Below are 25,052 nucleotides of genomic sequence, written 5' to 3' on the forward strand. Positions count from 1 at the left end.
GCCTCTCCAACCACGCGTGAGCAACGCGTCAACAGCAGCCCGTCTGCACAACCCTCCCCCACACTCTACTCTATCGTCGTCGCAATCGCTCCTCTTTGAGCACCACGACGCTGATATGTCCTCTCCGACGAAGCGGCGCACGCAGCGCTCGTCTGCCTCTGCGACCCCACAACGAGCAACACGAAATTCTGCAATCCCTTCCAGTCCTGCGCCCGCGGGGGTTGAAGACCAAGTCCAGTCTGAGGCGTCGCAGACTCCGTCGCGTGGACTCCCTACAACACCGAGTAGCTCAAGGTTACAAGCTAGTTCAACACAATCGCAGTCTCCGTTATTGTTCCGCTCTTCGCCCGTAACTGGAGGTGATGCAAACGGCGAAGCTGGGAGTGATGGCGGTGCAACACCAAGGGCTAGTGCCACGAACATCGGAGGTATGACTGACCACTACGGATCATACACACCAATACTGACAAGCAAAGACTCCTCTCCCATCCACTATGCCTCCAGCTCTAGCCCTGGCCGGGCACGCAACACGCAAAACGACGACCCTAGAAGTAGCAGTAGTGCCCTTTTCGTCCGCGGTTCGGAACCAGTAGCCCGTCATCGAAGAAGCGACATCCACTCCGATGTGTTTGGGGCGAGCTCGGCAGCCGGCCCGCGCCGCAGGATGTTTGTCGATCAGCATGGCATGCCTGTGGGAGATGCATCTGACACGGCCACCTTCTCCAACGTGAACCCAGATACCTCAGATGCCGATGCGCTAGGAGGCAATGCGTCACGTATCATTTGGGGAACCAATGTTTCCCTGGTAGATGCCAGGCACGCCATGAAAGACTTTTTGATGAACTTTCAGAGGAAGTACCGCTTGATCCAGGACGGCGAGTTGGAAGAGGGTACGAGCCTTCCTGCCGAGCATCAAGCGATGACACGAGAGTATGTTGACATGATGAAAATGATGCTCGAATTCGGCATGACGCCTTTGAACTTGGATGCCCGCAACCTGAAGTCATACCCACCGACAAGAAAGCTATGGCACCAATTACAAGCCTATCCAAATGAGATCATCCCGATCATGGATGTGGCTATCAAGGACGTTATGCTTGAGCTCGCCGAAAAGCGCATGGCTGAGATGCGAGTCCAGCTGACACAGCAGCGCAGCGCGCAGCAGCCGAGAGCCCGCGATTCCAGCTCTCTGCCGCCAATGCTGAGCTCAGATGCGCCAACACCGGGCGCGCCACCACCTTCTCCGTTTGCAGACATCCCAAATCTAGTGAGCGAAGTCGACCAGAAGACCTACAATGTCAGACCTTTTGGTCTTGACAACACAATCAACCTGCGCGAGCTAAATCCTGCCGATATGGACAAGCTTGTCAGTGTGAAGGGACTGGTCATCAGGACCACACCCATCATTCCAGATATGAAGGATGGTAAGTCAAACGTTCCAAAAATCGAAGACCAGTGCTAACATGCTTAGCTTTCTTCCGATGCGCAGTTTGCAATCATTCCGTCCGGGTTGACATTGACCGCGGCAAGATCACCGAGCCCACCAAATGCCCGCGCACTGTGTGCGAGTCGCCCAACTCGATGCAGATTGTGCACAACCGATCTGGTTTTGCGAACAAGCAGGTCATTAAATTGCAAGAGACGCCGGATAATGTGCCGGACGGTCAGACACCGCATTCGGTCTCGCTTTGCGCATATGATGAGCTTGTTGACGTATGCAAAGCCGGTGACCGAGTTGAGATCACAGGCATCTTCAAGTGCAATCAAGTCCGGATCAATCCCCGCCAGCGATCGGTCAAGAATATCTTTAAGACATATGTCGATGCACTACACATTCAAAAGGTGGACAAGAAACGTATGGGCATTGACGTTTCGACCATTGAGGAAGAGCTCGCTGAGCACGCCGCCGGTGATATCGAGGAAACTCGTAAGGTCTCAGAAGAAGAAGAAACCAAAATCAAGGCTACAGCCATGCGCCCCGACCTCTACGACCTTCTCTCGCGCTCGCTCGCGCCAAGTATCTATGAAATGGACGATGTCAAGAAGGGCATCCTTCTCCAGCTCTTTGGTGGTACTAACAAGCAGTTCGAGAAAGGCGGCAGTCCGAAATATCGTGGGGATATCAACATTTTGCTTTGCGGTGACCCTTCGACATCGAAATCTCAGATCCTGCAATATGTGCACAGGATTGCACCACGCGGCGTCTACACTTCCGGAAAAGGTTCATCGGCTGTGGGTTTGACAGCGTACGTTACGCGCGATCCCGAGACCCGCCAGTTGGTTCTTGAGTCTGGAGCTTTAGTTCTGTCTGATGGCGGTGTGTGCTGCATTGACGAGTTCGACAAGATGTCTGAATCTACCCGATCTGTGCTTCACGAAGTCATGGAACAGCAAACAGTCTCCATCGCTAAGGCAGGAATCATTACGACTTTGAACGCCCGCAGCTCCATTCTCGCATCTGCCAATCCAATAGGATCGAAGTACAACGTCAACCTTCCCGTACCACAGAACATTGACCTCCCTCCGACACTGCTCTCGCGTTTCGACTTGGTCTACCTCGTCCTCGACCGCATCGATGAGCAAGCCGATCGCCGCCTCGCCCGCCACTTGGTTGGCATGTACCTCGAGGATAACCCTGAAAACGCCTCCAAGGCCGAGGTTCTCCCCATCGAATTCCTCACAGCGTACATATCATACGCTCGAACAAACGTTCACCCCAAGATCACTGAGCCTGCACAAAAGGCGCTTGTAGATGCCTACGTCGCCATGCGCGCTCTCGGCGCCGACATCCGATCCCAGGAGCGCCGCATCACCGCGACAACTCGACAACTGGAGTCCATGATCCGCCTTGCCGAAGCTCACGCCAAAATGCGCCTGGCTGAGGAAGTCTCAGCAGATGATGTACACGAAGCCGTTCGTTTGATCAAATCTGCACTCAAGCAGGCTGCCACCGACGCACGCACGGGTCTCATCGACATGAGTTTGCTGACCGAGGGCACTTCGACCGGCGACCGTAGGCGTAAGGAAGATCTCAAGCGTGCTGTTCTTGCTGGCTTGGACGAGCTGGCGGGTGCAGGGCAGAGCGTCAGGATGAGTGAACTTGTCAAGCATATTAGGGAGGGTGCGAGTGAGCAGGTGGAAAATCAGGAGTTTCTCGAGGTGCTCAGGGCGGCGGAGGCGGAAGGCAAAGTGCAGGTTACTGGCGAGGGGCCGCGGCGGACGGTCAAGAAGATTGTAGGGACGTTCTGATTAGACCGCATATGAGTAAATTTCATAATTTAGGTTCAGAAAGGGACTTGTCACAATTCCTAACATTGGCATTGGCACACAATCTACATAATTCCCCACAACAACTATTCATCATCGCCACCCTGTCTGCTCTGTTCCCACCAAACCTCGGGTACTACTGCCTGCAATCTTCTTGAATAGTCTATGTTCAGTAGTCATGTCTTCAAATCTAGCATGATTCATAAAGCGCTCATCCATGTCAATCCTGACGATCCCCTTGATGCGCACGTATCGCCCGCCATTTGAAGAAATATTCTCCAGGTACACACCGTACAAAGAGTCGTCCTCGCCTCTCTTCATACACCCCAGAATCGCAATGATCTCTCCGTCTGGGTACCGCCTGACAGGACGCGAGAGATAGACCCTTGTTGTCGAACAGCACCGGGGTCCGGATACCTTGCTTGTAGCCCACGGACAGCTCGACTCTCATTCAAGTTCTTGAAATAATTGCAGGAATTAGTACCTACAGTCTCGCGCAGTCGATGTAACAGCAGCGATGTATACCCAACAGTCACCCTGTATGAGATAGATACAAAGCTGGACATCACAAGAACCGAAGTTTGGGCGTAGATTGAGAACTATGCTCATGTGATATGCTGTGGTGAGGTCTGGCTAAATCATGCGCACTATGTGGGGGACGGCAATTGCGTCATCGGCAAGATACTCAAGCAACACAAGCACCCCAAGCACTAGCATCGCACAGCTCCCAAGTAAATACTGGTACATCACGGCTTGATCACTTCTTCACGAGAAAACCAGGTAGACCATAGTACTTGTGTGATCCGCATGCTAGCTTTGACAGAAGAGAGGAGAGCAGTAGACGACATAAAGGGATTACCAGCTTCTTAGTAGTAAGTAACATCACTTGTACAGAGTTGGGTCTGACAAAGTAAAGTCTAATCAGAGATCTGTCATCGTCAGCAGCAGTCAGCACTCTTCTGACCCGTCTCTTCTATTCCAGAAGACGAAAAGTGATCCGCTGTCGACCTTCATGATACCAAACGTCCTTATTATTTACAAGCTTCACCTTTGTTTGATCGTATCTTGCGTTTCCCATCATCGATACGGGGTGTCGACATCCTCCCCAAGATCGTGCTCTTTGTTTTTATCCGGCAGCGTCTCACCACTCGCACCAATATCTTCCAGCAGAGCTAAGTACTATCTAGGAGTTGATTGCCAATCATGACCACTTCATTGACACTCGCCTTGCTGATCTGCTTGGTGGCTCTAGTCGCATGGTTCGATCGAAAAGGGTATCGCTGTCCCCGCTGCTGAAAAGATTGGATGTTCTGCTCTCCTACATATGAGAGTTGATCACAATATCTTCAGAGGACTGACGAGAAAGACCATTGGATTAACAACTGCAGCTACATCCTTTACAGGCACCTCACGAGCATACGCCGAATTCCCACCTACACTGCTCGTTCGTCGAGCACTTCAGCCATGATCCGCTAGGGACGTCTACGGTCAACCAGCACCAACTACCACGTGACCCACAGACTCTCCAGCAGGAATTATCGGTGCATCCGTACTGCTCACTTCCGTAGTAGCAATCACGTGCTTCTAGTTCGCCTCTGCCAAAGATGTCGGTCGCTGTACGGTCTACAGCGGAGGTTTGTTCGCGCTTACTACGACGAGCAGGAGCAACGGCACCAGCTGAGAAGTCGGGTGCGAAGTCGGGGTCGCGACTCAGGGGGTGGTCCCTACAGTGGCGCACCTTCCTCTCAGGAACGCCAGCGGGGACATCCATGACACCGAGGTCACCGCATTCCTCGACCAGCTTGGCGCGGTAGACGGGGTCGTTGCGGTCCCTGTGAAGAATTCAATCACACGTTGTTCGAAAAGGCAGTGAAAGGTAAAGCACATACAGCTCGGCTGCGGGGGCAGCAGCAGTGGCCGCGCTGGCGACTTGAAGGCAGAGACAGAGGCTCGCAAGGAGGCTGGCGGAGAACTTCATGGTGCAAGATAGTAAAAGGCTCAGATTGATGTTGTGTCGTCGAATTGGGGGTGTTTGGCGACAACGGGAGCAATCGAGATGGGTCTTGACGACAGGTTGTATATGCAGCCTGGATCCTGAGTCTTCGCATTCTCATCATTCCCTACGGCTGCATTGCGGTAACATGAGATGCAGCAGATATTGATTGGTGGGAAGTGGTCGCACTGCAGCGCGCCTGAATATCACCAACGCGCTTTTTTTGATCATGCATAGAGAAGTAGGAGCCGTGCAGCAATTGTTGTTAATTGGTGTCGCTTGTTCACACCCCTTGTAGATATGGGAAACGAGCGAATTGCGGACAGATCTCTCTACCCGCGCTGAATCCTTTCCAACGTCGCCCAGACGCAGTACACTGCCTGCTTGGTAACAGCCCTGGAGGAGCAGCGAAGCGGTACAGTAACTAGGTAAGTGCCCAATCTTAGATCTCCCAGTACAACGATCACATTGAGCCAGGCGGAACTGTGCGAGGGTCCCCTATTCGCTAGGCTGCCACGTTCTGTTGTGGAGTAATAGAAAGACTTTGACTGCAAGACAAAAAAGGTCAACCTCAAGGTAGTCGTAAAGTCTTAGCGCGACCTACTATTGTTACACCAAAACTATTTCCAATGGCAATCGGCGACAAGTTCGGATAGCGCAGCTAGTATCCTTCCGCGAGATCGCACTTCGAAGATGAGAGATCAAGACCAAAGAAGCCCGTTAGGTATAGAAAGCCGAGGTGAGATGCAAGGCTTGCACGTTCCGTCCGTGTGAATGGCCTTCATAGCAGGCAAGATGTTCTGTCGCCCTTCAGACCTGGCCCACAAATAGGTTTCGATGTACAGGTATGCTGTCAGCGCCCATCATAGACGGATAAGGCACTTCTCTCATTAGGAGCCTGGAAGCCCCCGACACTAGTCTAGCCTCGAGTCCTCCAGAAAACAATGTTTAACAGCTTTTGTATCTCATCACTAACCGCTCATGGACCTACTAGCTTGAGAACGACGGAATATTTGAGCACCCGCAGCGTGACTGAGACATGCACAGCACTGATGCGACGTAACGTGGTTTAGATTCAGGCGGACTCAATCAACGATTTCGAAAAGATTACGACATATGGGCACCTTATAAAAATTCTTCGGTGGACTTATGTCGAGGGATGAGGTTAACTATGCCTCGTGGATATTCATCGGATTTGCACAATTGCCCGTTTCCCCTCGATCTACGCATCGTCCAGCCCCACACACACTGATTGGTCTGTGGGCATAGTTGCATCTGGACCCTGCAATCCTTCTGTATCTACAGTATGTTGTGCCCCGTATTGAGGATTGGGGGTGTTCCTGAGTGGCTAGTAAGGCTGAAGACATGATCCATATTAAGCGCGATCACATACAAAATACACGACCGACGTTGCGCGCATTGGTTTTCCGTACTTGGTAGGTGGTACTGTATACGTAGGATTGTGTTGCCAAGAAGTTTCAGGACCCTTCTACCGGTACCGCCAGGCAGAACTCCCTCGTCACATGAAGGGTTATTAGGAAGGCAATTTGGCAAAGGGACGTAGTTAGCACCTGAATATAAGGTATAAGTCCAGTTGCTCAAGAGTGTTGCACAAGACGGATCCTGCTGGCGATAATTTCAGCCAGCCTGCTAGCGTACTGTACTGCGTGAGCTGCTGCGTCTGTGCCGTCCCACCACATCACAAATGACTTGCGGATCAGGCAACATCTACCTCTCGAAATGAAAGTCTATTGTAGCGATCTGGCTGTGAACAGAGTGACCTACGTACGCATCTCTGTGAAGGTAAAACGCCGGTGAACGAGTAACTTCTTGTTCAAAGCACCAAACGCCAGGCCGGATCTTCAAGGCCAATGCAAATGCCGTGCAACACAATGCAGCTGACAGCTCGATAACTCAGATCAAGGCATCTCGACTCCTCCATTGGTCGGTCTTCTCATCAGCTATGCTAACGTCAGTTGGGTCTTGCCATGGTCAGATCAACACTTACTATGAACTCCAAAACTTCATCGCCGCCATATTGCCTCAAGTCCAGCGCCACCTTCCTTACTGGCTCAAATCCATGTCTCGCATACATCGGTGCCCCCATTGGACTGGCCTCTAAGTATGCCTCCACGCCTGCCTCGTCTGCTCTCTTCGCTCCCCACCGCACAAGCATACTCCCTGCACCCCTTCTCTCGTGCTGCGGCAGCGTGACCAGTGTATCGAGGACGTAGTGTGAGCGGTTCTGCAGGATCTCGCGCTTGTTCTCGTTGAATAGGTCATGGAGAGCGTGGAAAAGATCAGGATCACTTTCTTCGTACGGTTCGGAGCGCTTGAAGCTTTCTTCGACTTCTTCCCACGTCCGCTCCGTCGCGGTGGGATCTGCCGGCTTGACGCAGCGCCAGCGAGCACCTGCGATGATCTCACCGGTTGAAATGTCGACGCACTTAAGGTACAGTATGCCCTTGTTTACCACGCCATCGCGAATCTCTTCTGTCACTCTGTCAAGCGTTCTCTGCGAAGGCTCTCCGCGCGAGTATAGAATCTTGTTGACTGTGGACCGAAAGACTTCGTGCCGAATACGCGTGTACTGCTCTGCTTCTTCAGGCTTTAGTAGGTCGACTTGGAGGTCTGGGTTTCCTCCTTTCGTAGATTTGGCTGGTATATTTTTGGAGATAGCCATGGCTCTGCTCACGAATCCGGATTCAAGGGAGTAGTAGGAACGGGGATAGGAATGGAAGAAGGGTTAAGGGAGAGTGTCAGAAGATACGTCGTTCGGTTTCAATGCAAACGGGCTGGTGCCACAGTCATATTCACTTGGTCAGTTGCTCACTAGCACCTACCATGCTCGGAACAGTCGTTCGGACTCGGAATAGCGGACCAATCGAATCCGATGTTCTTACACAATGGACGACTGACCGGTCATCTGCTGTTGTCTTTGTGCTCACGATGATGTGTTTGTGGAAGCGAGCGGGTCATGTGATGTCGGTCCAGCGATTAAGGCGTTTGAAGGACGTCCAGGTGCGGTAGTAGGCACGGCTTCGGGCGGGTTTAGCGGCGGCTTTGGAGGCTGGGCGGGGATAGACGCCTGGCATACGCGCGCAGTCACGTGATGAGACGACACCGAGCTCTACCTCATATCCTAATGTTTGGAGGTAGGTATGAGTGACATTGGATGGCAGTCTGCGGCTCTGTGGTCCTGTGGCTTGAAGGTCTTGCGCGGAAGTAGATGACACTCCGCCGGGAGAATCTCGGCACCAGATCCCTGCAATAATTTTTGTCAATCCAAGTTCTTCACGAATGCGCGCCTGAAGCTCTACACACACGCGCAATCGCCGCCATGGCCCCTTCCAAGACAAAGACCCCCCCGCACAAGTCGAACAACCATAAGCGTTATCTCGCGGACGATGCCACCGAACACGCAGGATTTACACTCGATTTAGATGGCAGTGACGTTGAGGGAAAGGCGCTGCAGCCAGTGGACGAGTCGATCGACAGCGATTTTGAGGATTTTGGCAGCGACAATGGCAACCGAACCGGAGAAGGGGATGAGGAAAATACGGACAGCGATGCAGACAGTGTGAAGATCAACATCCAGGAAAAGAAGCAGGAAAAGGTCATTGCGCCGAAAGACTCGGAAGAGCAAGAGCTCGAACGCCTCATTTTCGGCGACTCAGCTGGGTTCAAAGAAGGGCTAGATAATTTCTCTCTCGGTCGCACAGCTGGCATGTACGGCGGTACTCCAGACGAAGAGCAAGACGAAGACGCAGATCTCGACAATGTAGCCGACGACAACCTCTTCTTCTTCGATACTGGTCCGGATGCGGCGCCTGCTGGCTCGGTCGCCATTACAAAAGCCGATGAATCAGAGGACGAGGAAGATAAGCCAGCATGGGAAGATAGCGATGACGAGCGACTGGTGGTCAGCCTTGCCTCTGTGCCTCAGCTGCGAAAGCTTAGAGAGACCGCCGAGGACGACATGGTGGACGGGAAAGAGTATGCGCGTAGGCTGAGAAAGCAATTTGAGCGACTCTACCCAGCACCGGAGTGGGTAGCACATGCGACGGGTAGTGCAAAGAAGAGGAGACGAACCATGGACGAAGATGAGAGCGGTAACGAGTCTGGAAGCGACATGGATGTTGACGAAGAGGACCTTTCTACCCAACCCTTGGCGAGGCTGTTGAAGGATGCAGATATACTATCTCGCAACACGCCTAGGGGACCTGCAAAGAGGAGAAAGCTGCAGGCCGGTACAATCGATATCCAGCGGCTGAAGGACGTCTCCAAGGCCGGGCCGGTATGTATCCAGTCCATACATCTCACAATTCCAGTGCTAACAAAAACGCGCAGTCTGCAATTACTTCTCTCTCATTCCATCCCGCATACCCTCTGCTTCTCTCGTCTGGGCCCAGCTCCACACTCTCGCTTCATCATGTCAACCCGAACCCACCGAATCCCAACCCGCTTCTCACGTCGCTACATGTCAAGCGCACGCCGCTTACCACAACCGCGTTTCACCCCTCGGCCTCAGATTCACGCATCTTCTTGAGTGCTCGCCGACGCTACTTCCATGTCTGGAATATCGCGACTGGGCAGGTCGAGAAGGTCACACGAGTGTACGGCCACCAGCACGAACAGCGCACGATGGAAAACTTCTCGCTTTCACCCAACGGGAAATTTATGGCGCTTCGTGGTTCTTCCAGAAAAGGTGGAGGTGTCATAAACATCCTCGACACAAGAACGCTGCAATGGGCCACACAAGTGCGCATCGAGTCGCGAGGTGGCGTTGCTGACTTCGCGTGGTGGAGTACGGGTAACGGCATGAGCATTGCGGGCAAGAACGGTGAAGTCACAGAGTGGAGTGTGCAGGAGGGTGTCGTTGGACGGTGGAACGATGAAGGCGCCGTCGGCACAACGGTCATTGCTCTGGGTGGAAAGAGTGGACGAGAAGACTGGTTAGGCGGCGACCGATGGGTTGCTGTTGGAAGTTCGAGCGGCGTCGTAAATATCTACGATCGAAGGGCGTGGAGCGAGAACGTGGAAGACGCCAAGCTAAGTTCAAACGGTGGCCTACCAAAGGCACCCAAACCGATACGCGCTCTGGGCAACCTGACCACACCCACATCGCACCTTACATTCTCACCAGATGGTCAGATTCTGGCGATGGCGAGTCGATGGAAGAACAATGCGATGAGGCTGGTACATCTGCCCTCTGCGACTGTGTTCAAGAATTGGCCCACTGAGAAGACACCACTGGGTAGGATAACCGCAGTGGCTTGGGGTAGACCCACAGAAGAAGAAGAGCGCGAAGGTAGCCTTGCACAAGTTGCTGTCGCCAACGAGTCGGGTCACATCAGGTTGTGGGAAGTAAGAGCGTAGTGTTGGCGCATGATAATATCACAATCCGCGACGTTGATGCAAAAATTTAAATCCAGCGTTCAACAACGCCATCGTATCGAATCTGCGACTTACCTCCCTAATCTGTTTTGAAGAAAACACCTCAGTCGCTTTGTCGTACAGGCTTGAAGAGTAGGCGCGGTCTGCGTGTACCTGCAAGTTTCAACTGCAACAGCCAGAAGCAGTCAAAACCAACCTTACGGCGCTTCAATCTCACCTTCCCGCACTCAACACAAGAGCTGTCCCTACTTTCCTTAGCAGTCTGCCTGCCGAGCTGTGGCAATGGACGGTGCCGCGAAGTCTGCAGTTTTTTGCAATGTCTTCCTGCACACTACACCACCACACCATCAAAGACAACATACATTCACTGCATCATAACCTAATGCAGACATCCTGAATACTGCATCATATCTGCAGCATAGTCACGCTAATCATCATGGTGAGGAGCAAAGAATCAAGCAAAGTAGCTCGACACCGACACCAGCGGGGAACGCCCGTCAGAGACCGCAAACGACAGGTCGTCACAAGTCGCACTTCTTCGACAGAGGCCGTCAGCACTTCCGCATTCGACGACGATGAATCTTCTCAGCAGGTCGACGCATCTCGTACTGCACCCTTCCAGCTCGATGGTGGTGCTTGTGGATCATCTTGTCCTCCAGTTACAGATCAACACGACCGCACATGCCCGAAGTCACCAGCTGGTACGATTGGGAAACGTGACTCGGTGGTCTCGGCCAACTGGGAAGAGACGAGTGCTGGGAGAACCACACAAACACACACAAAGCAAGGTCACCATCTCAGAGCATGGCGATCATGGTTTAGGGGCTTCTTTCGTTGGCCATATCGGATCTACGGCTGGGTTAAGATGTTTGTGTTCGCCCACGTTCGAGGAATTCAGAGCTCTCGCAGGAACGACTTCATCCCCACTCTTGGCGCACTCCTCGCTTGCGTATACGTCGCGCACACTGCCCTGAACTTCCTGTTTATAACTCTTGTCAAAGGTGCCAACGCACAAGATATCTCCGAAGCTGCCAACTGCAGCATTGTATACGTAACAATACCAGGTCCAATCATTACAGTATCGCTCATTGCAGCCCCGCCAACGGATCCAGCACGGGGCACATACTACTACTCGGTGATCAATGGCACGACGGAATGGCTCAACAGTGTCGTTCCCCCGAGTCGGACGAGTGTCGTCGTTACCCCAACTGCACCAACACCAGACGTCTCATCATTTGATTCTGGTTGGGAACCGTCAATGATACCAATCACCTCAGCCCCAGCACTGTTCACATCAATGTTATCCAGGACTGGCCGGTCAGACACATTATCAAGCACTCTGTTTGTAATTACCAGTATTCTACCGGACGGAAAAACGACAGTTTTCAGAAGTATATCAACGACTCTGATCGTCGGAAGCGGGCCTAATTCATTGCCAGGTTCAGACTTGCCGCCGGCCTTGACTAGCTCTGTCATACCCACTGCCACTTCATCCGACGGCCGTACCACTGCACTCAGTGACTCGCTCAAGTCATCCAGTCCTGCGATGTTATCCAGCATCTCATCACCTTTAACTTCGGGTCTGCCGACGAGTGCCTTCACCATCACTCGATCTGAGGGGCAGATTATGTCATCTGTTGGCACTACTGTCGCCACGTCATCTCTTGGTCATCCATCTCCGTCCAGGGGAAACACGCCGACAATCACGAGCTCGGGTTCGAGTGCATCAAGTGCAGAGTTCACTATATCCCTTCCAGACCCCATCGCCAGCAACAGTGAGGTCGTTTCCAGAACCACAACATCGTTTCCAGATTCCATATCGCAAGCGTCACCCGCGTCATCTGTATCTCGCAGCGCTTCAACTTTCGACCGCCGTTCCTCAGCAGTATCTAACCGTACGCCACTTGCTTCAGCACCGGCTTCAACGTCAGGAGCGACAACGCCCATATTAAGGTCGTCTGAACTTTCAATTTCAACGTTATCATCTATGGCAAGCATATCATCCGTGACGTCTGGGACTCTAGCTACATCTTCCCTACGTCCGACTCGCATTTCATCAAGGTCCTCTACGAACGTAGCTATGTCCCCATCATTCTCGCCAGGTATCTCTATTCCCGCATCTTCCTCCGATGGGATATCAGGAACCTCACCAGTGCTACCTGTTATATCAACGTCTCCATCAAACACGGTTCCCAATACTTGGCTCACATTTAGTCCCACCACGGCATTCATCACAGGTTTCACAAGCTCCACAGCCTCGAGCACTGGGACCTCTTCAAGTTTGTCAAGTGTTAATCCATCATCTCCGATCTCACTGCTCTCTTCGACTTCAGGCAGCAGCCCGAAATTGCCTGGAGTACCTTCATCAACCACATCCAATGCAAAACCGAGTCCCATATCGAGTGCGATGCTAAGCTCTTCGAAACTATCCAGCCGAGACTCGTCTACCAGCAGTGTTTCATTTCCATCTACATCTGTTATATTAAGCTCTGGTCCAGGCTTTGTTTGGCCTACCTCAAATAGCTCAAACATTACGGTGTCGTCGACTCTCACCAGCACATCGACGCTGACTGGGACACGGACGAAAGCGCCCACTGTGATCACCTCAGCACCGTCATCCAAGGTTAATGTGAATTCGACTGCGGCGGCACGTGCTTTGATGACGAAAATTATCTCGTACGGGGAGACATCGTACGTCTTCGTCTTTCCCACGCCAACTATCGTCACCACGCAAACGTACTGGACAGGGACGTATCCCACAGTGACGGGCCCAGAACCTTCGGATCTACAAACGATATCACTGATGACGAGATCGGTTCGCAAGGCTCCGCTGTCGGAAGTTTCTTCTTTCGAGTTGCTCACCACATCAAGTGGGTTCAGAACTGTTTCGACGGCGATGGCTCGCGCTGCAGCGATACCGCTAGAGATGGAGACACCGCCTGCAGCTGAGCCAACGGACTGCGGCGAGTCCGGCAACTTCACGCTGACTTTTGACGACACGACAGTCGGGCCCAGCGAAAGCAATCTGCTAGCGGTCAATGAACTGACAAACCCCTACCACCACCTCTTCTACGCAAATGGATACACATACGTGCCCGACAAATGGGAACCATATCCTGCCGTCTCACAACCCAACATCGCAATGTTCCTACCGCTCACCGGGCGTCTCCTACCTAACACGCCCTTTGCAGGGACCCTCCTCCCCGGTGAGCTCGGAGCCGGGCCCCGCGCCTCAGTGACAGCATACTGGTTCAACGCGTACTCGGGCTACTTTGGCTGCGCCCTCAGCGGCCTCACGCCGTGTACGCTACGCATCTCGGGGTACCGGTACGACGCGGGGCTGCAAGAAGAGGTGCTTGTTGCGGAGCAGAATGCGTCACTGCCGGCGTGCTGGGGCTACGTCGACTGCCGCCTCACGCAGGTCGTCTTCACCGAGGCGTTCCGCGCGCTCTCGGGGATCCAGTTCAATGCGTATACGCACGGTCTGGGGATTCCGCAGGTGCACATGATGGACGATCTGAGAATGGAGTGGTGGAATGGGTCGTGTGCGGCGGGGATTTGGCGGATTGGACATTTGTAGTCTCATAGCTATCAGGATAGGCACACTGCACTGATGTGTACACATAGCATTGATCCCTGACCCATTGTCATGTATCAGGGGGGCGGGGTTCCTGGTGCTGGGGAGGTTACAGTGTATGTTTCGGTGCCTGGAACAGCCTATATATTACCTCCCTTTCGTCCTTATTACAGTGTGTAGTAGATGGGTGCATAAGAGGGCAATTAAATAATGTAGATTCTAGTGTATAGTTTAGTGAATGGAACAGCCTACATATTACCTCCCTTTAGTCCTTATCATAGTGTGTAATAGACAGGTGCACAAGAGGGCGATAAAGCAACGTAGATTCTGGTGTATGGTTCGGCGAATAAAACAGCCTATATCTATATACACCCCTGCCTTCGGTCCTGAACAAGACAAGAGAGCACGCCTGGAATGAGGCCGAAGCCAGCGCCAGACTGTGTTGCTTTTTTCAAGCCCGCTTGGTACATGGCAGCACGGCCTATGCGATGTGGGATGTGGGATGTGATGTATATGTGAGAGATGTGGTGAACATAGTGAGAGATGCAAAAAACGCCTATGGTGCCTTGATGCAAGCCAGCCAGGCGGCGTGATGTCCTCGGCGCGGGACCACGTTGCTTTTCCGAATCGAGAAAGTGTGTGGTGTATATGTGACTTTTCCTTTTTTCCTTTTTTCCTCTTCCAGGGTTGTCATGATTTTCCACGTGCCCATCCATGGTCGTTGTGGCCTACGCTACGCATTACCACCCCAGCCCGCGCTAGCGCCCTCGCCGACCCTCCCCAGCCCACTCAGTGCACCCTTTTGCGCGACGGGCGCCAGACTCGGACTCCCCTTGCCCCCGACACTCCCCCAGCTCAGCCCGCTCAGCCGCTTCACGCTCGAGCTGCTCGTGGTGCTCGCGCCGTCGCCACTCTTCTTCACGTCATCTTCTTCTTCCATGCTGAACAGCCCCTGCTCTTCGTCGATGCGCTCGCGGCTGATGCTGCTGCTGCTGAGGGTGCGGTCGAGTGGCGTGAGGCGGGTGGCAGGGCCGCCGAGGTTGTTGAGGGACGGGGCGGGGAGGCGGTGCGGGTTGGAGGTCGGGGGGCTGGGGAGGGCGTCCTCGCGGGAGGTGAGGCGGGTGCGCTGGAGTTGCTGGCTGATGATGCTCATAGAGGCTTGGCGCGGGGGCGAGGCGACAAAGGGCGAGGTGTCGCCGGAGGAGGAGCGGGTGAGGGCGCGCAGCGAGGGGGAGGCGCCCGGGTGCAGGCTCGAGTTGCGCAGGGGCGAGCCGACGTGGCCGAAGGCGGAGGCGCCGGGGTTCGAGGCGGACTCGAAGGGGTCGGCGGGCGTGGGGCGCGATTTACCCCACAGCGACTGGAAGCGCGAGGGCGAGGCGGCGACGGTGGCGGGCGAGGGCGAGCCGTAGCGGTCCGAGGCGGTGGGCGAGGCGCCGAGGCGCGACATGGACAACGGGTGCGAGAAGGAGCTGCTCTCGGGGTCGCCCTGGTCGCGCGAGAAGCGGCGCATCTGCTCCTGCGGAGTGAGCAGGTCGCTGAGCGAGTGCGGCAGCAGGTCCTCCTCGAACTTGCCGATCATGTCCGTGTCGTCCCACTCGTCGTCCTTGTACAGCGGGCGGGCGCCGACGCTCGACGACATGAGGTTGCGCGAGCGGGCGGCGGCCAGCTCCGAGTGCAGCATGCGGCGGCCGGCGGGCGGGTCGACAGGGTCGGGCGGGGAGGTTCCCAGGGCCGGGCGGGCGGGGCCGTGGCCAAAGGCCGAGTCGTGCAGGTTGCGCAGGGCGGGCGAGTCGGCGGGGTACGACGACGGCGGCGAGGCGGCCAGGAACTTGGCAGGCACGGACGAGGCAATGGGCCCGTAGCGGGCCATGTGCGAGATGCCCTGGCTGTCGAACGAGGCGGGCAGCGGCACGTCCATGACGCCCAGGCCCTTCTGCACGGGCGACAGGGCGCGGCGCGGGTCGGGCGGCGAGCCGTAGGTGGAGCCCGGGTGCGACGAGAAGGTGGTGTCGATGCTCGGGATGTGGTCGTACGGGCGCTGCGGGTAGTCGTCGGGCGGGTAGGCGAACGGCGGCGGGGCCATGTGGGCCTGCAGGGTCAGCAGCGAGCTGTTCAGCGGCGGCTCCGGGCTATGCAGCGGCACGCGGCCGAAGTGGGCGCGGCCCATGTTGGCGTTGACGACATGGCCGTTGGGCAGGATGTGGGCGAGGGCGCACTTGTGGCCGAACTTGCAGTTGCCCTGCGCGCGTTAGCCGGGCGCGTCGGTCGGCGGCGCGGACGTGGCCGTGGCCGTGGACGCGGGCGTGGACATGGACGTGCCTTGGTGAAGTACTTGCACGGCGCGCGCTCCGTCACGGGCTCGTCCGAGTGCAGAAACGGACAGGCCTTGCCGGCCTGGCAGGCGCCCTGGCGGTAGAACTTGCACGGCACGTGCGAGGTGCCTGTCGCCGTCAGCCGTCGGCGTGCTGGTGCTCTCCAACACGGACCCGGACCTACTCTTGTTGTTCGGCGGGCTGCGCGGGCCCGCAAAGCCCATCTCGCGCAGGTGTGCGCCCGAGTGCCCGTTGCGCCCGCCGGGCACCGCCAGAGGCTGTCCGTTGCCGTTGGCGCTCGCCATGGCGCCTGAGCCTGACCGGGGCCTGAGGCTGACGTGTGGCGGCGCGGAAGTCGTGTGCGGGGGCGAGAGGCAGTCGAGCGGGGACGGGAGGGCACGAGAGGCGGGTGTTCGAGCAGCGCGTCGCGAGCAGGCCGTGGCAGAGCGGCAGAGCTGGAAGGTCCTGGGAGAGCCGTCGCTCGAGGTGGGGGCCCTGCGTTAGTGGGATAGTGGGGCCCATCGGCCTTTGGACGCTGCGCACGCCGCATCCATCGTCGCCGCACCTGGTCACATGGCCGCTGAGCGGCGAGTTGGCGCTAGCCGATCAGTCATGGCCCGCGGCCAGTGCCTGCATAAGCCATCAACGCAGCCCGGCCCTGCGTCGCGCGGGAGCCGCCAAGCTCGTCACCAGCGTCAAGCAACCTCTGCAGTGTCTGCACCAACGCGCCCGCGCTAGTACCCCCGCCAGCACCTGCGCGTCATGTGCAGGACACACACACTCCGATTCTCAACTTCAACATACCGTACTAATCCCTCATTTCTTCCACTTGATTATCACTTGCCTATACAATTAAAGTGCACTTGACTACATACCTCTGAGCAGCAAACGCAAGAAGCAAAACAACTGGTTACATGTGACTTCGTCGCCAGTCACGGCAAGGCTGTGTTTACATCATGTTCTGACTTGCGCAGAAGCCGTCTCACCCCAACCTGGCACGTCTGTCCACCATATGTCAATTCTGACAAGTCAATGCAGCTCCATGCCACCAGTGAGGCGAGATGCAAGGAAGCCTCCTCCGGTGAACTTGGGTACTTGCTCCTTCGTCCTTTTTAGTTGTGGCCCAGTTCCCCCTGCCGTGCCTCATTCGTGCATACAACAACATCAAGGCTGAGGTGGCTGAGGGTATCTTGTACTACCTACGATCAGGCTACCGTCAGCCTGCTACAATATAAAATCAATAGCATCGCTGCTTTACTGTCTGTCAACTCATTGCCTTCGACTCCTTTCATCATCATCACGATTTCATCCCCATCGCTCAATACATATCTCAACATGTCCATCGCTACGAGCCTTGCTCACGTTGAACGTATTTTTGGTCATACCTTCATCAACAAGCTCGTCGGGATCGAAGCCATCCACGCCGACAACCAAGAGATTTACTACGACGGCAAATGGCTCAAACTGAGGCGAAACGACGACTTGGCCATCTCTGGCGACAAGACCATCGACTTGATCGTCAGCATACTGTGGTATCGCTCACGCACCAACCAGAGTACTACACCCGATACACCTTATCGGTTCCACAAAACACTGACGTACCGCAGACCGCCCGCTCGTGAAAGGAGACATGTCGGCAATCCAGCGCGACCTAGTGAGCGGCGAGAAACTAGCAGCGCGCGGCTACGCCCTCGGTCTCGACGCGTACGTGATCAAGAACCCTGGTCACGTTGGCCGCATCTCAGAGCGCATGATGGCGACAGCCGTCGAAGCGCTGATTGGCGCCGTGTTGGTGGACAGCGGCCACGATCTTGAGGCTGTGCGCGCCGTCATGGAGCGCCTGCGCTTCTTCGAGCACCCCCTGCTGCTCACTACCGACTGCAGCGCGCTCGCTGCCCAGGCACCGGCCGATGCTGCCTGAGCGCCTCGCTGTCGCCGGGCTTCCGTCGGAATAGCGTAGCAGGGGGCACCGGGAAGCGTTGTCGCAGCGGATGGGGAGTGCCGTTGAATTGAACGGTGCTCCGTAGCTGCTACGAGAACGCTTTCCTGTGCCCCCTGGTGCGGGATCCCGAAGGCAGCTTTGTGATATATTGGTTGACTTGGCTCTTGCGGGGGCTGTGGCTGTAGAGGCTTCTCGCTCCTTTGTGAGAAGAGACTCTACTGGCTGTTGTTGATTGGGGCTTTTGACACGTTCGTCTTTCTACGCGCTTGTTTCTTCACCGGCTGTTGTCTCCTGACATGCTACGGTGGAGTACATGGGATCTGGGTATCCATTTCGCTCCTTTAGCACCATTTTGGCTTTCGTCATGCGTTCTTTTCTTTAGGCTCTTGCTGAGAAGCCATCAACGCTCTTTCCCCGCGCCTGTTGCGCCTTCTATTTAGAAAATCTATTGCGGTTCCTTGCGCGAGGCTCTTCCACTCCCAACTCGTCGGCAGGCTATCTCCAGCTTGCGTGCGTACTTGATCCCCGTGACGCAATTTCGAAGGTAGTAAAGGACTTCCGTTGTATGGTTACTGAGACTGCAACAGCCACTGACAACCCGTTGCACAGCCCGCCTCCACGCGCCGGGTTTGTTTCACACCCGCGTCTCAGCCACAATACTGACGACCAATCGAATCAGACATGCATAGCTTGAACTGGGGTCATCAAAACCGCATCCAAATTTCACATTTCATCATGCCGCCTCCTACACTCCTCTGTTATTCCCAGATAAACAGTAAGGGAGTGGTTCAGAAAGTTGGCGAGCGAAAGCATTTCGTGGTCCCATAACACTCTCGGACATCTGATCTGAGAGTCTGAGCACATTCAAAGAGTTGGGGATGATAATGCTCTGAGTTGCGTGGCCTGGTCAGTGTGCGTGGGTGACACCAGCTCATGGATGGTTGAAAGGGAGGATTACAGGATGCGGCTCGCAGTTCCAGACAAATGCCCTTGAAGAAACATCGACGTAATCTCGGAACGGAGCAAAAGTCGCGTCTGCCCGATTGTGGAAGGTGGAGTTTGAGGATTCGCGTTGTAAGATACCGCTTGGGGGGGGGGGGGGGGTTGTACGGCGGTACGACGCCGATGCGATGGTGATATCAGGACCACACTTTGCAAGCCATCATCCTAATACTAACTCATAAACGCCCTCACCTCGCACCAGTAAGAAGTCTCGTTGGACTGCCGGCAGAAATGCGTCGTGAACTTGCATAAAGCTGACGCCGGCTGGAGGCAACGAAAAGCAATTCCGCGATGCATTGCTCAACGCGGTTACACAGCTTCACAATTGAATCTAGGACGTCCGCGAGCATCTCTACGTGAGTGCTGCGGCACAGGTATGCGCGCCACTTGCACCCAGCCTGTCAGGTTTCGGAAGCTTCTGTTGCGAATCTCCCGAAGTCTTGGAACATTCACACCCGCTGCATGAATTTCAAGATAACCGTCGTTGATGTCCGCCCCGCTCATTTAGCGGATGCATAAACGCACAATCCTGTCTGTAACGTCGTTGGTCGGGGTGCGACGATGCACTTCCCAGCGAGCCGTGTTTCGGATTGAGCCGACCAATGGGAGTGGAGCTTGCGACGACCACTCGACAGGTCTATCCTGACAGGTAACACGCGACTCGCCCGTGTCGACAATGAAGAAGAAACGGTGATGCGGCTGCTGGGCAAGTAGATGCTAGGAGTAGCCCGCGCCGAGGCGACAAAAGGAGGGCCATGTTCGTCCATATGGAGACGGGAGCTCTCGGGACCCAGGTGCAAGGTCGTCTTTCTTTTACGTTCAACTCAAGTCTCTCATTTGAACAACATCTGTACGCTCTATCATAATGCCATCTTTTGCTTTCTGGAAAAGCTCCAAACTGGACGATGCAAAGTCTCCCCTGCTAAGCGATGCTGCAGTGAAGGAGGAGTTAAGTGTGATTATCCCGAATGTCTCAAAGGCCGTCGATCTCAACCCAGGGAACCAAGATTCGGGAGTTTTTCTCTTCGACGAAGATGCTCAGGAGATACCAGGGGACCAGACACCACTCATTGAGCCTGCATCCGACCTAGAAGCAGAGCTCAGTGCAGTGCAAGACACAGACCTTGCGCAAGAAATCCAACGTGGCGAGACGAAGGTGGATAACTCGTTACTAGACGTCGAAGAGCCATCCCTATATCCACAATCGCCGGCTCTCGTGCCTGATGAAATATCTCATAGCGAACAAAGCAATATTAGCACCGAAGAGGATAGCGGGAGTGCGACACAGGAGAACGTCGAGATGGTATCACAAGAAGATACTCCTATAACTGAGGTGGAGTCGTCCGATGTACCTTCTCCGATGGAACAGAAAAACGATAGCTGCCCTCGTCCGCAGTCGCGACCTGTCTCTCTCATTCCAAGAGAATCGGGGCCCAGCCTGTCGATTGAGAAGAAACCTACTCCGGTAGCTTTGGCACGGGTCGACACAGACTTGCACAACCGAGATTCTGGTGTGTATCTCTCCGAAAACGAGAGCTCTCCTGTATCTTCACGACCATCCTCCATCGTATCGAACGACAACGCCTCTCCGCGATCACGAGTCTCATCGCTCTCCAAACCAAAGTCGATGTCGCCTCAGCGTACAAACTCTAGCACAAATTCTGGCACAAATTCCATCTCTCGACTGCAGCGTCCTGCAGAATTGAACCTCGGTTTCAACAGCGCAGTGGACCCGGCGAAGCCTAAGTCCGAACTCGACATGCGATACGACCTCATTCGCAATTCCAAGACACAGTCGAAGGCCGCACTACGATCGCCGACGCAGCTCTTACAGGAACGCCTCAATATGTCGCCAAAGAAGAAGAGCAAAGAAGATAAGCTTCGCGTCTTCACACCGCCACGTGCGACCGTCAACGGGTGCCTACTACCGGGACCTAGTGCGCAAGCGGAAGCGTTCACCAGCTCCTCGGTCCGAGCAAAGACCGAGGCGGGAGGTCGGCCAGCTTGGTGGTGCAAGACTGACAAGCTTGTTGTGTTTGACGGCATCGAGCAACAAGCCGACGGTGAATTGAGGCCAAGGACACGCACAAGCAAAGGTTTGACTGTCGCACGAAGGCGAGGCGATCTGGAGACTGTGGTGATTCCGTTGGACTGTGCCCATTGTCACGAGATGCTTAATCGACATGAGTGGAAATATGACATGCGAGTCTGCAGTCGAAGCGTCTGCTGGGACTGCAAAGAGAGATGCAAGTGGGAATTTGAGCAAGAAAAGATGGCAGTTGCAGCCACGCCCCGTGCAGACGCGAACAGGGAGAGAGCAGACAGCATGCTCCAGGACGAGCAGAGCAGAAGTCATAATCTGCAGAAGGGGCTTGTCGTTTGATCCATTGTGTAGTCTGGAAACGGGACGATGTTAAGCTGACTGTTTCGCGTGTTAGATACCAATTTGCATAGAGATCCAAGAATATTTGCACGAGTAACCCACTAGATCTGCCAGGACATTGACTTGTGATGAACGTACATTATGAGGGCCATATGTCTTGGTATGACCAACTCCATGAGCTGCAGACAGCAGAGTGCGTGCTATCTGGCCTTTCTCAATCAAGCTCCATTGCATCGTCCATGTACTCGAGAGGCACATCATCCATGACCATGCCGTCGTCGACATAGGCTGAAGGCTCAAAGTCTCGACTGGAAAGCCCGTTACCGTTCACAGCAGCCCTTTCATATGCTTGGACGGTGTCGTTCGCGCGACTGCAGCCTGCGACGAGAGTTCTCAGCATCGTTTCAAGCCCAAGGTCCGACAGCTTAACATTCTTGGAAGAACCGTTATGACCGCACTCTGCGTTGTCTGCCTTGATCTTCTCATCTGCATCCTTCCATGCGTTTCGATAGTCCTTTGCCAAGCCTAGCTGCATTCGCACGCCCTGCGCCCCAAGTGAATCATGCAGCGGGCATTTTACGTCGTCGAGTGCTTCCAGAAGATTCGCGTGAAATGCATGTGAAGCTAGAGGGCGCGTGCGCTGCAGATCCGGGTTGGTAATGTAACGAAGAGCGTTGAAATTCTCTCGCGGCGCTGAAGCGGACACACTAACACCGAGAGTAGCGAGACAAGCGGTGATGTATCGTTCCAGAAAAGTGTAGAATTCAAAGAAATCAATTTTGAACATGGACTCTGCTCGTCGTGCAAGGGCAGTGTTTGCCTCTTCATAAGAGTCACAAGCTTGTAGCATCTCCAAAGCTTTGAAATATGATAACATGAGAAGCTCTGCTTTCCACTGCAGACGAACCAGAAGTCGTGTGGCTCTATCCTTTTCTTGCTTTAACTTTTCGGCTTTTGACTGCTGGAGCCGCTCCAGGGGCGTCTGTGGCGCGAATCTGCTAGTTTTCATGCTGGTCTGCGGCCCTATATTGTGAAGTCGTGAGCTTTGTGTCCTCGAAACGCAAAACTGAGTAACCAGACGCGCTGCTTCGAGCAGCAAACATCAGAAGTGGCTCTGACGCTGTACCATTGCGTGAAATTGTGTTGCGGTGGGGGAGACAATGGCATTGAACCCAAGGCGGAAGTCGCGCCGCGGAAAGTCCCACCGTGGAACGCCCCACATAGCTGCTGCTGACATAATGCGTATTGACACCAACGACACTGCTTCCGTCCTGTTGCAATTCTCAAGTGCGGTTAAAAGTCGTTTTCGCACAACTGGATGCACTGATTGTTTCGTTCGATAGGCACAGTTGCCCACATCCTCGAGCTCACGCCAACGTGTCAATGGATATTTTCCTTCATCTGCCTGCCTACCTATACCTACCAGGACAGAAGCCACCACTTGCCTCTACTATGCTTAGCACATTCTATAATAAGTAATATGTCGGTCTCTGGAGTAGTTGGCATATCATCTGTACCGTTAGCAACCGAGACTGCTAATTAACGTTAGCTCAGGGACTCTATGCAATGTGAGAGTCACGAGCCATCATAACTGTAGAGTCACATCTCCCCGCATGTTTCGATCACCAAGATCACGGAGAACCGTCTCTTAGACGAAATCTTGTCCAAGTTACAGCGTACGTTGCGGTTAGCCGATGGGGGTGTCAAGAAAGTAGAGCATCTTGCTGTGACTAATACAAAACACTTCAAATTTGCGTATGCTATAGCGGCTCATCGCAGGGCTTTGTACTTCATGCCAATTTGATTTGAAGGACTCAACCTGTCAATTGCGGTTCAATCCATACGCACGTTCTTATGCTGCTACTAAACATCTAATTTCTTCATCGTGGAAAGATAAAATAAACCATCACACACATCACACACATTTGCGTGAGTCAAACTGATACCATAGTGTTGCATTCTCAATGAATCTCGATTGCTGGTCGAGAATTTCGGACGCCTAACCTCAATAACAAATCCATGCCCCAACTCCGGAGCTACCTGCAGATCTCAAACCAATGGGTCCAGCCCATGATAACAGGTTGACCGTGGTATTTGCATACAAGTACAACGGGCAGCAAAGGCCGCTTATCTCGTCGCGAAAATCATGCCATTCGAACGACTTCCCCGAGATTTCACGCGTGACCTATTCATATGGATCATTGTGCGGCTTATGATACCTCCTCTAGATCCCAGACGCGATCCATCGTTCAGCAGTTGCGCGCATATCGGCCGTTAACATTGCATGCTCCTGCAGCACGTATGTCGAACCCAAAGGGAACACACGCAAGTTGCGGCTTGATTCCACCAACTCCAGACTGTTTAGGTACTTCTCTACAGCATACCCAGTCGAGAAGAACTTATTCAATAAGTCCTCGTAGCGCAGGCTAAAATTCTGCTGAAGCCAGAAAGCCGCCCTCACTTTAACTGGATGATCTCGCGACAGTTGTATGAGCTCACCGATATCCTGTTGCGTTTGCTGGATACCGGTAGACAGACCAAGGGTGACTACAACACAGAGACGTCGTAACTACGCTGCCGGCATACCACAGGTCAAAGCACGATATCCCGATATAATATGTGGAAGATCCCCTCCAAACTCGAATGTGTTCACTTGCCAGTAGACAGGCGAGAGCTCATTACGCAGCTGCCACGAGACTTGACACAGAGGGCACAGCGGAAGATAAGAGAAGGAAGGATTAATGACACTCGGGGCAGACCCCATGGTCTCAAGAAGGTCAGCATTCTGAACCAATGACGATGTGACCCCACATGTTCCAAAGCCTTGGCGGAACGCCACAATGGAACATGTCACGTGTGTATCGGTGCTTGTCGATATGTGCTGACCACCCCCTACCTTGGTACAGTATACTGTCACAGTCACGAGTCAGGTACCCACGCACCCTAATTGGCTAGATAGCTATAGGATGCGTGTGTGTAAGATATAGGGGAGGGCTAGACTCTATATATAATGGTAGTGCGGGGTACCTATAACAGGTACAAAGACTAGACATCTCTATACCTATGGTACTGCTCTACCTAGGTACTAGGTACTTATCTAGACAACCACTCACGGAGGTCACGGAACAGTCACAACGTCGTCATAACATCCACAACATCGTCATAACAGCCACAATGTC

General features: G+C 54.1%; 10 protein-coding genes across 10 annotated transcripts; 5 read left to right on the forward strand and 5 right to left on the reverse strand.

Annotated features, from left to right (window-relative positions):
- Nucleotides 1–11: 11 nt before the first annotated feature.
- On the forward strand, nt 12–3,348 carry C7974DRAFT_459419 (MCM2/3/5 family-domain-containing protein). Its single transcript, XM_046146102.1, has 3 exons — nt 12–428; nt 477–1,424; nt 1,472–3,348. The coding sequence occupies exons 1-3, from the start codon at nt 116–118 to the stop codon at nt 3,247–3,249; spliced, it is 3,039 nt and encodes a 1,012-aa protein (XP_046002268.1). The 5' UTR covers nt 12–115; the 3' UTR covers nt 3,250–3,348.
- A 1,178-nt stretch (nt 3,349–4,526) lies between these two features.
- C7974DRAFT_419147 (uncharacterized protein) lies at nt 4,527–5,453 on the reverse strand. Its single transcript, XM_046144202.1, has 3 exons — nt 5,157–5,453; nt 4,918–5,099; nt 4,527–4,862 (listed from the first exon to the last, which is right to left on the reverse strand). Exons 1-3 carry the CDS (start codon nt 5,243–5,245, stop codon nt 4,852–4,854), a joined length of 282 nt encoding a protein of 93 aa, XP_046002269.1. The 5' UTR covers nt 5,246–5,453; the 3' UTR covers nt 4,527–4,851.
- A 1,726-nt stretch (nt 5,454–7,179) lies between these two features.
- On the reverse strand, nt 7,180–7,943 carry C7974DRAFT_370769 (uncharacterized protein; the record flags this gene model as incomplete). Its single annotated transcript, XM_046139980.1, has 2 exons — nt 7,180–7,221; nt 7,269–7,943. 2 exons carry the CDS (start codon nt 7,941–7,943, stop codon nt 7,180–7,182), a joined length of 717 nt encoding a protein of 238 aa, XP_046002270.1.
- Nucleotides 7,944–8,473: 530 nt separating this feature from the next.
- On the forward strand, nt 8,474–10,866 carry C7974DRAFT_310 (WD40-repeat-containing domain protein). Its single transcript, XM_046138247.1, has 2 exons — nt 8,474–9,557; nt 9,611–10,866. The coding sequence occupies exons 1-2, from the start codon at nt 8,601–8,603 to the stop codon at nt 10,637–10,639; spliced, it is 1,986 nt and encodes a 661-aa protein (XP_046002271.1). The 5' UTR covers nt 8,474–8,600; the 3' UTR covers nt 10,640–10,866.
- Nucleotides 10,867–12,325: 1,459 nt separating this feature from the next.
- Nucleotides 12,326–13,189, reverse strand: C7974DRAFT_407262 (uncharacterized protein; the record flags this gene model as incomplete). Its single annotated transcript, XM_046143218.1, has 1 exon — nt 12,326–13,189. The coding sequence occupies one exon, from the start codon at nt 13,187–13,189 to the stop codon at nt 12,326–12,328; it is 864 nt and encodes a 287-aa protein (XP_046002272.1).
- A 394-nt stretch (nt 13,190–13,583) lies between these two features.
- Nucleotides 13,584–14,237, forward strand: C7974DRAFT_298750 (uncharacterized protein; the record flags this gene model as incomplete). Its single annotated transcript, XM_046137709.1, has 1 exon — nt 13,584–14,237. The coding sequence occupies one exon, from the start codon at nt 13,584–13,586 to the stop codon at nt 14,235–14,237; it is 654 nt and encodes a 217-aa protein (XP_046002273.1).
- A 502-nt stretch (nt 14,238–14,739) lies between these two features.
- C7974DRAFT_438418 (uncharacterized protein) lies at nt 14,740–16,851 on the reverse strand (the record flags this gene model as incomplete). The annotated part of the gene is made up of 3 exons (XM_046145255.1): nt 14,740–16,473; nt 16,554–16,675; nt 16,731–16,851. The coding sequence occupies 3 exons, from the start codon at nt 16,849–16,851 to the stop codon at nt 14,968–14,970; spliced, it is 1,749 nt and encodes a 582-aa protein (XP_046002274.1). The 3' UTR covers nt 14,740–14,967.
- Nucleotides 16,852–17,881: 1,030 nt separating this feature from the next.
- On the forward strand, nt 17,882–18,467 carry C7974DRAFT_370772 (ribonuclease III domain-containing protein; the record flags this gene model as incomplete). Its single annotated transcript, XM_046139981.1, has 2 exons — nt 17,882–18,101; nt 18,154–18,467. 2 exons carry the CDS (start codon nt 17,882–17,884, stop codon nt 18,465–18,467), a joined length of 534 nt encoding a protein of 177 aa, XP_046002275.1.
- A 1,888-nt stretch (nt 18,468–20,355) lies between these two features.
- C7974DRAFT_298777 (uncharacterized protein) lies at nt 20,356–21,873 on the forward strand (the record flags this gene model as incomplete). Its single annotated transcript, XM_046137711.1, has 2 exons — nt 20,356–20,667; nt 20,887–21,873. 2 exons carry the CDS (start codon nt 20,356–20,358, stop codon nt 21,871–21,873), a joined length of 1,299 nt encoding a protein of 432 aa, XP_046002276.1.
- A 102-nt stretch (nt 21,874–21,975) lies between these two features.
- On the reverse strand, nt 21,976–23,029 carry C7974DRAFT_438424 (uncharacterized protein). Its single transcript, XM_046145256.1, has one exon. The coding sequence runs from the start codon at nt 22,880–22,882 to the stop codon at nt 22,088–22,090; it is 795 nt and encodes a 264-aa protein (XP_046002277.1). The 5' UTR covers nt 22,883–23,029; the 3' UTR covers nt 21,976–22,087.
- Nucleotides 23,030–25,052: the final 2,023 nt, after the last annotated feature.

The sequence above is a fragment of the Boeremia exigua genome, assembly GCF_020726555.1.
Source record: "Boeremia exigua strain MPI-SDFR-AT-0100 chromosome Unknown C7974scaffold_1, whole genome shotgun sequence".
NCBI lineage: Eukaryota > Fungi > Ascomycota > Dothideomycetes > Pleosporales > Didymellaceae > Boeremia > Boeremia exigua.

Coding starts and splice junctions, on each gene's coding strand:
- C7974DRAFT_310 (XM_046138247.1), top strand. CDS start 8,601: ATGGCCCCTTCCAAGACAAAGACCCCCCCGCACAAGTCGAACAACCAT. Junction 9,558..9,610: donor ACGTCTCCAAGGCCGGGCCG/GTATGTATCCAG, acceptor AAAAACGCGCAG/TCTGCAATTACTTCTCTCTC.
- C7974DRAFT_438424 (XM_046145256.1), bottom strand. CDS start 22,882: ATGAAAACTAGCAGATTCGCGCCACAGACGCCCCTGGAGCGGCTCCAG.
- C7974DRAFT_419147 (XM_046144202.1), bottom strand. CDS start 5,245: ATGAAGTTCTCCGCCAGCCTCCTTGCGAGCCTCTGTCTCTGCCTTCAA. Junction 5,100..5,156: donor GCTGCCCCCGCAGCCGAGCT/GTATGTGCTTTA, acceptor AATTCTTCACAG/GGACCGCAACGACCCCGTCT.
- C7974DRAFT_459419 (XM_046146102.1), top strand. CDS start 116: ATGTCCTCTCCGACGAAGCGGCGCACGCAGCGCTCGTCTGCCTCTGCG. Junction 429..476: donor TAGTGCCACGAACATCGGAG/GTATGACTGACC, acceptor TGACAAGCAAAG/ACTCCTCTCCCATCCACTAT. Junction 1,425..1,471: donor CATTCCAGATATGAAGGATG/GTAAGTCAAACG, acceptor TAACATGCTTAG/CTTTCTTCCGATGCGCAGTT.